Source organism: Anneissia japonica, unplaced genomic scaffold, assembly GCF_011630105.1.
Source record: "Anneissia japonica isolate Jap-2015-1 unplaced genomic scaffold, ASM1163010v1 scaffold199_len4679917_cov187, whole genome shotgun sequence".
Taxonomy (NCBI): Eukaryota; Metazoa; Echinodermata; class Crinoidea; order Comatulida; family Comatulidae; genus Anneissia; species Anneissia japonica.
The window spans coordinates 3,787,368-3,798,982 of record NW_022686322.1 but is presented as its reverse complement, the minus strand read 5'-3'; the positions used below and the strand labels follow the sequence as shown (position 1 = coordinate 3,798,982).

Here is an 11,615-nt window from a genome sequence, read left to right as displayed (position 1 = left end):
GCTGCGCACTTACACCCATAAATACTTAGCCCCCCACCCCAGTCAGACATCTTAACCCCCATAAATTTTATCCTAGAGCCGCCACTGTCTACTAGGCCTAAGTAAGAATAAAGATTAAGAAAACATTATTTATTTGTGTTTTTATTATTTTATATAGGCCTAGGCTAGCCTAGGCCTAGATAGGAAGTGGATACCTAGCCTAGGCCTATATTTTTAATTATTTATGTCACAGTAAACTAATCAGAAAGTATAATACATACTTCAAGTATTGAAATGCACTCCATCATAAACTAATCAGTAAAAAGAAATATTTACGTGAAATAAATAACGCATGCGCAGTCATACTTAAAAAAACTTGCATTATCGGTCACATAAATTTAACGATTCTGGTTAAATGTTTGTTAATATGACTATTATGAGTTCAACTTTCAGCTCGAAATTAGCCTCGGCCCACCCCAAGCTGCGGTGCCCAAGCTCACCACGGCACTGATTTGGCGAGGCTCTTTTGTTGACAAGTTAAATTCATGAATGTACTGTACCATGTACGAAAATCAAATCTTCACTAAACGTGAAAATGTTTATATTGTAGTCTTGTGAAGTACATTAACTTCACCAAACAAATTTTTGTAAAAACAAAGGAGTTTCTACTCGTTAAAAAGCAAGTATTGAACAACTTACACGATCAAATCAACAGCAAATCAACGCACATGGGAAATCTCTGAATTGGTTGAATGAATTGTTGTAAACAGTTTACAGTGAGGTTTGCGTTTTTTGTGAATAGGTATTTAATTATAATTTTACCATTCTTATTGGACATAATTAAATTTGCCACAGTAGTATGTATTTCAATCATTAAATAGATTATGGAATCATTGTGATAATGAGCTAGATAAGGCTATGTGTATTGTATAATCAATTTATTAAAACTATAAATCTTTTCCAGATATCACAAATCAATATGGCAAAGCTTATTCAAGCACCAACTACATTCACACATCCTGAGTGGACGCTAAATAATTGCCTTGAGTATGATAGTGCTGAAAAGCAACGGGCAAGTGCAGAGAGATTGATTGCAGAGAGTGATAGATTGATTGAAGAGACAGACAAGACAACGAAAAAGACACAAAGGGATGTAAATAAGAAATTTGGTAAGCAAACATCTGAATGTTTTTTATAGTCTGCATTGGTGAAGTGAGTCCAGTAGTGCCTAGTGAAACAGGGCAACTGTATCTATTGTTTAGAAAGTAGGACTAATTTGCCCGAAGAATTAAAAAAATTAATTGCAGCATAATTATTTCGCTAATTGTGATAAATCATTTCAATTGTTTTTTGTTAGCATAAAACTTTGATACAGTATTGCCTTTGATAACTTATGTAACCACTAGCACATACTTACTGGGGTTTTGTTGGAAGAGTTTGTTCCACTACCCACCCCCTTTTGTTTTTTAATCCTTAGAGACCATTTATTTTAAGTTTTTGAAGTAGTTTCATTCTCCATTTTGAATCCTTTTTTTTTTTTTTTTTTCAGATCAAAGAATAGATGATGTGACATTTTGGAAAGACGAATTGGACCGTAAACTAGATGATAGTAAGAAGGAGATTGATATGCTACTAGCTTACAAGACCAGATTAGAAAGCGCTTTTGAGGCATGCAAACAACCACTTGCAATTGTAAATCAGTGTCTGGCAAATAGGTAAAGCATTTGCGAGGTTTCCACAACAAAATTATTTGTATCATTGGTATCATCGTAGAGATCAGTCACAGTGAAATTTTTTTTTTATCAAATTGTGGTCCCAATTATTTTGAATATTTCAGTAATTATATTTTTGGTTTTTTAACTATAAAAGTGTTCTTCATTCAAATTTAGAGCTTTTATTCCAATTATTTATTTACTGTTATTTAAACAGAGGCTGTGGTTCCCCCAAACCAGGATTCCATATACAGTATCTAAAAATGAAAAGTTCATATCTCTTCATTAAAATTCCAAATAAAAGCTTATACTGTACTGTAATCTATGAAAATGTACCATTATTAACTCAAGTGATTTTCAACAATGTAACTCATGTTGTGGTGAGAATAAATCACTATTATATTGATTTTTCATCTATTTTTATTCTAACAGAGAAGGCCGTGTGTCAATCGATTTAGTGCATGACGATGTCCAGAAGAACCTTATTAAAGAGCGTGAAGTTATTCAAGGTGTGATGTCGCTGTTGCAGCGTACACTGGAGCAAACAACGGAGCAGATTAGGATTATGCGATCAAAGAAATACTACCTTGAGAAAGATCTGAAGGACAAATTCCAGGCGCTGAGCATTGATGGCGACTGTCGTGAACTCCGGGATGATCATTCCGGTCTCCGATCAGTCCCTGGATCAGCAAAGATTGTGGCCAAGTAAGTTTGAATTGGGTTTAATTAGTGTGAGCAACAAGGATAGCCCATGAAAGCCTAAAGATTCATTTTCAGATGGTTCCTTTTGGTAGTAATTGGGCAGTAGCCTAGGAGACAATCCCTTACTTTTTAATGTGTTGAAGGTCCCCATAAAAGACGACTACTCAACTGAAAGAAAACAGAGATATATAAGGAGCTTGCCGTGGCCAAACCAGCATTAGTGACCAAAACAAGAAAATGGACTGTTTAATATTATTCTTCACATTATTAGCTTTAAAATGATAGGTCATTTACTGAAATTTATTTACTATTGCCATTGTTATGGGTAAAAGCATAATGGCTTTATCTCTACAGATACTAAGTATACAATACTGCCACTTTCTTATGCTAATTACTCGTTGTAGTATTTAGCAAAAGTATGCTGGTTTGTGCGATGGCAATTCTCATTATGAATCATGGAGGTATCAAATGAATTTTATTATTTATTCTATTATTTTGTATGTACATGATATGTATAAACCCCCAATCACTTCTATCACTTCTATCAATCACAATATCTTCTTTTGTTTTACAGCTCTGTAACTCCCGAAAATTGGCAGGATTTCTCAAACGAGAATATCAACAAGGCTGAAAAACAAAGAAAATGTGCAGTAGATCTGCGTAGCGTAATTGACAGTATCCTGGCGACGACAGCCGATGATATGCAGCAACAAGTTAATGATACAAACCTCGCATTCACTAAGAGGATTGAGGAGACAGCATTGGCTAAGAGCAAGTTAGAATCACACCTGGCCAGGGTATGTGTCATTCGGCATTTATAATTTACAACTTCAGTAGGCCCAATCGGTCATGTGATCTTTACTGCCACTTTGTAATCAAATACAAAGAATTAAGTATTGTATAGTATAATAAGACCTGACTTGTTGTTTGGAATGCCAGTTAACTTATCATTATTGAATTTCCAAACATTATCAGAATGGTTCTAGCTGGCTTATATTACACTGTACACTCCTTAACGTTAGCGTCTCCTTGACTGTAGCAACACATTTTAAATTAAAAAAAAATCCAACCCAACTACATTAAATTGCTTAGTTAAACAGATTTCATAAATTATCGATTGAGAAAACAATTCAGATCTTTGCTAATTTATACCTTACTGCAGGATCATATTAACAGCCAATTTATGGTTCTGTGCAAAGAATTTAGAAATGGTACTATTTAATTATGTATTTTGTACATTTTATTTCCATTTATCAAAATTGTAAAATATGAAAAGAAATTCAAGATCATTTTGCTCAACAAATAATTATTAGAGACAAGAATTTGACAAAAAAAGTAATTTTTTGGTTAATGAGAGACAACAAATTAGATTAGAAAGATGATTGTGTTGGTGTTTTTTATGTAAATTTATGTCTTTGACCTCTTCAGATTCTTGGACAAATACGCGACATGGAAGGAAATATCGAGAAACTACAGAAAGCAATTGGGGACAAAACTGGACCAATGAAGTTATCCGAAACCAGACTTGATGCCCGAACTACGCGTCCAAATGTTGAACTCTGTCGTGATCCCGTCCAATACCGTCTTATCAATGAAGTTGCCGAGATTGATACAAATGTTAAACGGCTTCAAGAAACCTTAGCACAAGCAGAGATGGAGCTTAAAGGCCTAATTCGCAACCAACTTCGCTTGGAGGAAGACATTGATGTCAAGTCAAATACATTGAACATTGATGAAGCTAACTGTATGGGAATTCGCAAGAGCATCTTCATTAAAAAATTCTAGATTTCGAAATATAACCAAATATTAATTAAATTATTGCAAAATCAATTTTTTGAAACTCATCCACTTGATTGAAGTATTGATCTCAACAAAGTGTATTCTACTAGAGAAATTCTACCGCTAATAAAAATGTTATGTCAAGATAGTGAGAATGCTGGTGTGATTCTTACAAATAAACCGTCCAAATACTAGCTCAGATATGCAACTTGCTACCGTCCAACACAGAATTAGTCAAGTTTAACTCAAGTCGATTTGTACCTTGTGTCAAATATATTAAACAGCCAAAATAAACTGGAACCTGAATTCTGGGTTTGTGCATCACATTGTAGGTGTTCAATATCTTACATAGTGGCTTGCTCAAACTCAGAATGCTATACCTATAGTGTTGAATAAGGGCTTACCTTGGAAAGAATTTTCATACATGTTTTAAAGGCATTATTATCTCCACTAATAGATATGGTCTAAACATCAATACCGATATATTACAGTTCTACATACTTTAGAACTTCAGTGGTTTTAAGGAGAGTTGAATTGCATGCTGAATCCATTGCACATGGAAGCATTCCGAGTTATCATCATCTGAATTCTAAGATGTACTGTAGTGTTGCCCCAATGTACGTTGTGTATAGAATGCAGAATGGTCATGGATGAATGAATCCATCATACAGTAGGGTCATGTCATCATGCAAATCATGCGCCCTAGCCTAGTATTACCATTTTGGTGTCTGGTTCAACACAGCTATTTTTGTGTTGCACATTTTGTCTAATTAATGTACTGTGTATACAGTGTACTGAAGTATTAATGATAAATTAAATAGAAAGCAAATATAGTGTGTATAACTGACATGTCATAATAAATTTAAATAAAGTCTTGACAATATTTGTCAAATATCTGTATTTTTATTAATGTCTTTTTAATTATTTTAGTTAATATTTACTCCAACTATGGGGAGCTAGGAGTGCCCTGTAAATTATATTCATACTCTGAACATGCAACATAAATACATACTGTAGTTTTCCAGTCATAACCTCATCATTTAAGGTTTAAGCAATTTCCAAATTGTTCCACCAAGGTATAAATAAGCCTACCCCTTATTTCATAAGAGTAGGCCTAAAATAACTTTTAAAATAAGCATAGCATGTTGTAAAATTATTTTAAAATAATTCAGTCTTATTTACATAATCATCTTTCAAATAACTTGTTGCTCCAACCAGTATATATCTTTCGCTGCAATGTAAGAAGCCTTCTTTATTTCATAATGCTCCAATCATCATGTCTTCCGCTGCAGCTAAGAAGCCTTCTTTGTTTCATAATGTTCACCCTGGAGATGGTCCCCTTTTTCCTGCACATACATTTTGATATAATGCACAATTTCAAAAATAACCTAGCAACATAAGAAGAAAACAAAACAATAATTTACTTTGGAAATGGTAAACTGTTGAAAAACAATCCTACCCTAGTGGCGAATCCATAATTTTTTTTTGCCAGAGGGCATGAGAGGCAATCGAGAAACTATGGTCTGAGGGGGTTGGTTGAGGGTGTTCCCTTACCTATTTTGGAGGTCCAGGAGGCAAAGCAGATGGAATAGCCACCCCCTCACCCCATTGAGTTTTAATCTCTTATTTTACACTTAGAGATTTTTTTGGCTGCTGCCAAGAGGCAAGCACCTCTTTCAATACTGCTGGATTTGCCAATGACCCCCACTTCACTTTATACACCAGTCCACAAGAGACAACATACTTCAATCTGCCCTCAACTCTACACACATTAAGTCAATTTTGCTCATCTTTTAATGAACTCCTTTTGCATGAATTAAAATTTTTCAAGCCTCACTTGAAACTATGTTTGTTTTAGTTACCTCAACTGTAATGAGGGCAATGATCATCCATTCCAACCTGAAGGAGTGCTGTTCATTGAGGTGTGTCCGCATCAACTCCACCAGCTCCGAACAATGATTTAGCTTCTCATTTAATACCTTGAAGATGCAACAAGATATAATTTAATGAAACTATGTACAGTACTATCAGTAAGTATGAATTCAGTAGAGAAGACATACAGTTCAAACTTTTGGTAGCTTGTGATCGAAAAAAAATGTATTTTATTTATTAACTATGACTCACTACTGGGGTCTGGTTAGTCAGATCAGGTTAAATGAGTTTTCTTAACACATTTAATTTTATTTTTCTACGCATTGTGATACACATAGGCACTGACTTCCGTGTGACAATTGATAATAAAGTTGTAAAAACATACAAATATTATGAATTTGTAAAAGATGGGTTTTTTTCCAGGAGATTCTTGCTTGCTTGCTTGCAGGAGTGGGGGAAACTGTCCCGATTTTTTGGAGACTCCGGGAAACTTGGGACCCCTGCTGACTGTATATGAGAGTTTCATTAGGGTGCAGTGAAGATGTAATTAGTATTAATGTTTCAAAACATTGCAAAGTCCAATGAGAACAATAAAAATTACCTTTGTTCTTCTGGCTATACTAAGAAAATTACAGGTCTTAGTAAACAGTAGCTCTAAATCATCTCGATTCCAGTAGAAATCAGGCGAGATAAGTAGATCAGAGGTTAGGTTTATACGGTGACGTAAGCTGAACAATTCGCCAAGCTTTCGCAACACTTGCTCCTTACTCATCTTAAGTTTTTTCCCAGCTTTCAGATTCTGTTGAAATGTATAAAGGTAAATGTAGGAAAAAACCCATAACTCGCAGCGTCATGTGCTGAATTGTGTATGGGGATGGTCCATGACTACTGTAGCAGCCACAGAACGGTGTTTAGTTCACATCATTCCACAAGGACTGAACAACAGGGACTGAAATGAACCATAGGACCAAACTCTTCAAAAAGATGCAATGGGTTCTTTAAAGTGCACACAAGCCAGATGTATACACTTGACCTCCCATATTTAAGTCCATATTTAAGTCCTTATTCGAGAAGATTTGGTTCTACCAACCAATTACTGGGCAAGGAGCAATGTTAAGGCTGTAGTTAGCAGCGCCCCTGCCTTACAACTCAGTCACTCGACTCTAACAAATGTAAAACCTCAACAATAATAATATATAGAGCAAAACATCATAGGCAAAAATTCATTTAATGTCTATATACAGCAGATTATTAATTTAAATTTGGGGTAAACAGCATTTTTACAACCACATGACTGTGCCCAGAAGTGTTTCTTTCTGGAATAATTCCCCTCACAGATTCTCCTTAATATGTATTCTCTAGGGTTTTACTACTTGATAGTAATTATATATTATTTTTAATAATGATAAAGAAAAAATTTATAATATTTAAACAAATATTTTTTAACAGTGATTATCATAATAAAAAATTATGATATAAGCAAATTATCTATGTATGAATTAAATACTTACATCAGGAACCCACTCTATTGAAGCCACAAATTGATCTAAACACCATTCCCAGATAGCTAGTTTCACTTGAGACAAACAGAAACAAAAAAATAATAATACGTCACTTTTATATATTGTAGTGCATGATGGTCAAAGCCTCTTTTCGCTTTCCTATCATCGGTAGCCACAAATACACCAATATACATATACATATATAAATATAATTATAATATATACATATAATTGAAGAGGGGTAAAAATGGTATAGAATAGAAACATGTTTGTTGTCTTCTATTTTACACAAAAGTAATATAGAGTATTAGCTTGCACTGTACGCTTGCACTGGGGTTGTTTTGTTAAAATGGGCTAAATAAAATATATTTAGTATTGTCATTAGGAGCTACAGTATTATAAAAACATCATAGTTCATTTACCAGATAGTGAGAGTGCATTTGAAAATGCAAATTTTTCTAAAACAGTTTTCTCTGGATCATTGTTCTCATGTAATATTATAGTATCACCATTTGCTATTCTTGTCACATCCCTGCAATAAAAAATTACAAATCTTAATGTAAATTTATGCAAACAATTGGTGAATTTGTTGGTTGCGGTCATTTAGTTCCACTCTGGCATGTCCCTTCCAGAATACCGGTATCTCTTTTAGTCATGATGTCTGAAGAAATTTAAAAAAATACATTCATCACAAATATTTGTTTTCTCTCTGCTTACCAGTGGTGGCCCCAGAAATTTGCTGACAAGTGTCCGACCTGTCTGACAGGGGGTGCAAACCGAGGGGCCGACTAGAACCTCTATCAGGGTCCCCAAATAAAAATCACCGGTAGGCTTCACAGGGAGATGTTTTATGGCTAAGTTGGGCCACATTGAGCTTCATTAGGGATTAGCAATCAAAATAACGTTATGCGGATATGCGAATTATTATATTTGGTCCCACGACCTTGTTGTGGTGTCGAACAATGGGGATGGTGGGTGCTTCCTGCCCCCACATCCCCCCCCCATGCTAGCACAACTTCTACTGCTTACCTATCATATGTATAGCTCATCTGTTCATTCTCCCAAGTGACTAATGCAATCTCATAAGCATGGGTTTGGTGTTTTGTTATTGTCCTTATCACACCTTTAATCTACAATTTGAAAAAAAAATTAACATAAAGAAGACAGCACTTGACACTGGTTTTTAACGACTCAAGTAGAATACAGTTTATCAAATACGTATATGAGATGGTATATAATATATACATTGATAATTATCATCTGAATATCATATCACTGTATTTTTCAACAAAAGTTTTGCAAGATAAATTATAGAGGGCGCTAGACTGTATTCTAAACCAGAGCCATAGGTAGAAAGAATTGCGACATTGATCATTTAGAAGCCATTCCGTGTCCAACGTGATGCGTGTTATGTGTCCAACGCAATGTGCATTCCTATGTTCTGAATTATCAATATTGTTCTTTAAATTGAATATGAGCGAGCCCTATACAAATCTTATATTATTAATTTAATTATTTATTTATAAATATTAAAATGGTATAGGTCAGTTGGCCGCAATATATAAACTGATATGGTTTAGGCCTAAAGTTAAGAGCAAAACATAATTTTTGACAAGAAAGGCAGTTCTTTTCAGTCATAGAATAGACAAACCTTTAACAAAATTATAATTTATATGTAAATCAAATTTATTATCAAGTGCATGTGAACATGCACAAATATTCAAATTCTAAAGATAAATTCTAAATCACGCTTTTGATATTAAATAGTTATTAATTAAGCAATAACATCATAAACAGAATTAATCATGTGAAAATACTGTGTAATGTACCTAACTCATAATACTTTGCATGTGTTTATCGGGAAGATTTGGACACAAAAATGGATGGTGTTTTGTAAACCGAGGAGGGGAATATCGCAACTCTTTATATATATGCTCTGTTCTAAACAAGATACAAGATATAAGTAAAAAATAAAGTTATGAGATTTGTTGTACCATGTACAGAATCATAAATATTAAACATGTGATATAGTTAAATATATCATTAGTCTTCGAAAAATATATTGTTCTTTTTTGCGGTATATGAATTTTTTACTAAATTGAATAAAATTTTTAAAAAGAAATTATACAATCACACCTTCTAAATCCATTTTTCTAGGAATAAATACCAAATAGTACACAACCCACTATACTATTTGTATTAACAAAAACACACATACAAAATACAACAAAAATTACATTTACTTAATTATGTTACAAAGGGGAGCTATGACACAAACCAGCTGTTCAGGAACATTCCAGAAGACAACTGAACCTTCCCTAAACAGGAAGATTTCTCTTGGTTCTTCATCTTCATCGTCGGACTTCTCAAAAACCTGCATATGAAGAACATCTTGTGCATCTATTTAAACAAAAAAGTTGAGTTTAAAAAGAAAAATTAAAAAAACACATAAAACACAATTTAATTTATCTGTAGAATAAAATATTCCTTAACCAACCAATCAACTAATCAATCAAGACTTTCTTTTCAATTATTTATAGTGCTGCACCATTATATTGGAATTTATATAAATTATTGAATTATGAATAAATTATTATACTGCTCTGACAATTATAGAAAAATAAATTTCAAAAACATTCTCTGCTTCCATTTTACTGTAAATGCATATAAATAAACTTTCTAATAATATTAGTTTTTTTGTTTTATTAAATTTAATCAAATTTTGCAGTATTTGAAAATTTTATGTCAAATATGTTTCTTAAAACCATTATCAAATAATTAAAAAAATTAAATAAAATATGGTTTAAATGTTTCACAAAATCAAATATCTATACATTTTTTACCAGAAATGTTTTTTTTTTTTTAGTGTTCTAATTTTCAGATAATAGGGAAACAAATATACATTAAAAATGCTAATTTTTTTTCAAATTCATGTCAGACTAAGGTGTCAGTATATTTTTAATCTGTAAATTTTTAATGCTCCTAAACACAAAAACTGATAAAACAAACAAAACAAATGAATATGAACATCTATTTACCTTGTGGCATAAAAGCTTCTCTGAACAAACCTTGTGCTTGAAGATCGAGACTTAGATGTTCCAAGTTGTATTCTTCCGCAGTAGAAAATGCAGTCACAACTCCAAGTCCCTGAAGAAAATGTCCCAAAAATACATTAAAAAAAAAAATTATATTTATAATTGTTTTCAATGTTTTTGTGGAGAGAGGGGAGTGGGGGTCGCCAGGGGAGTGGGGGTCGCCACATTATAAACTCACCTCTGTGTCTTTTGCTAATCTGGCTGGTTTCTTTGTTCTATGTTTTGCTATCTTCATTTTCTGTCCTTTCCGATTTGCTTTATTACTTGTGCCTTTTTTAAGTTTCATGGCATAAACTATCGGTCTGTTGAGTGGATCTGTGTTGGCATTTGTTGTATTGCCCGACGTTGACTTGGAAGAAAAGTTTTGCTTTCGCACACAGCTGAGTGAATACTGATTCTTGATTAATGATAACTTTATATTTGCAAAATTTAGTACTGGTATTTTCCAGGGTATTTTATGGGGGATGATTTGATGCCTTTCATATGAGAACCTCCTTGAATAACTTGATGAATACATTTTAATACTACTTTGTAGTAGGTTTTGTTTGTGATGATTGTTCAATCTGTAACAATGCATTGATTGACTAATGGCCGTTATCCCAATTGATGTTTTCTGCCAGACTTTTGTCATCCATCTTGGTAAGACTATTGACAGATTATTCAATGAAGACGACATCTTAAATTGCATCCCATGTGCCAATACCTGAAAATAATTTTTTTTTAATTGCAACAAATTATTTCTCATACCTCAAAACAACTCCACAGCTTGAGCCTCATAAAGAGGCTGAGTTAATAGAGCATCGTTCCACCCTGCATAGCAAGTGTACATGTTGTCTGTATGAAATACCAAGCAAAACTGGAATATGAATGGAATATAAGTGAACAATCATGTCTGAACTCTGACCTGGCTGCGGCTTCCTGGGAGTTGGTTGTGATCTCAATCGCCAGTTGTACAGACTTCTGCAAGGCGTCTC

The 11,615-nt window shown here is 33.6% G+C and overlaps 2 protein-coding genes across 4 annotated transcripts in view; one reads left to right on the top strand and one right to left on the bottom strand.

Annotated features, from left to right (window-relative positions):
* The window catches only part of LOC117116444 (tektin-1-like), a 5,918-nt gene extending 871 nt beyond the window's left edge, over positions 1-5,047 (top strand). For all 3 annotated transcript variants that reach the window (XM_033260492.1, XM_033260500.1, XM_033260482.1), the window contains exons 2-6: positions 944-1,148; positions 1,529-1,694; positions 2,124-2,396; positions 2,968-3,190; positions 3,822-5,047. In XM_033260492.1, the coding sequence (XP_033116383.1) occupies positions 959-1,148; positions 1,529-1,694; positions 2,124-2,396; positions 2,968-3,190; positions 3,822-4,178 (1,209 nt within the window). In that variant the 5' untranslated portion in view covers positions 944-958 and the 3' untranslated portion in view covers positions 4,179-5,047. The remainder of the gene's footprint in view (positions 1-943; positions 1,149-1,528; positions 1,695-2,123; positions 2,397-2,967; positions 3,191-3,821) is intronic.
* A 160-nt stretch (positions 5,048-5,207) lies between these two features.
* On the bottom strand, positions 5,208-11,342 carry LOC117116432 (required for meiotic nuclear division protein 1 homolog). Its single transcript, XM_033260473.1, has 9 exons — positions 10,820-11,342; positions 10,585-10,693; positions 9,825-9,946; positions 8,576-8,676; positions 7,969-8,078; positions 7,556-7,620; positions 6,646-6,843; positions 6,035-6,151; positions 5,208-5,560 (listed from the first exon to the last, which is right to left on the bottom strand). The coding sequence occupies exons 1-9, from the start codon at positions 11,327-11,329 to the stop codon at positions 5,465-5,467; spliced, it is 1,428 nt and encodes a 475-aa protein (XP_033116364.1). The 5' UTR covers positions 11,330-11,342; the 3' UTR covers positions 5,208-5,464.
* Between the last annotated feature and the right edge of the window lie 273 nt (positions 11,343-11,615).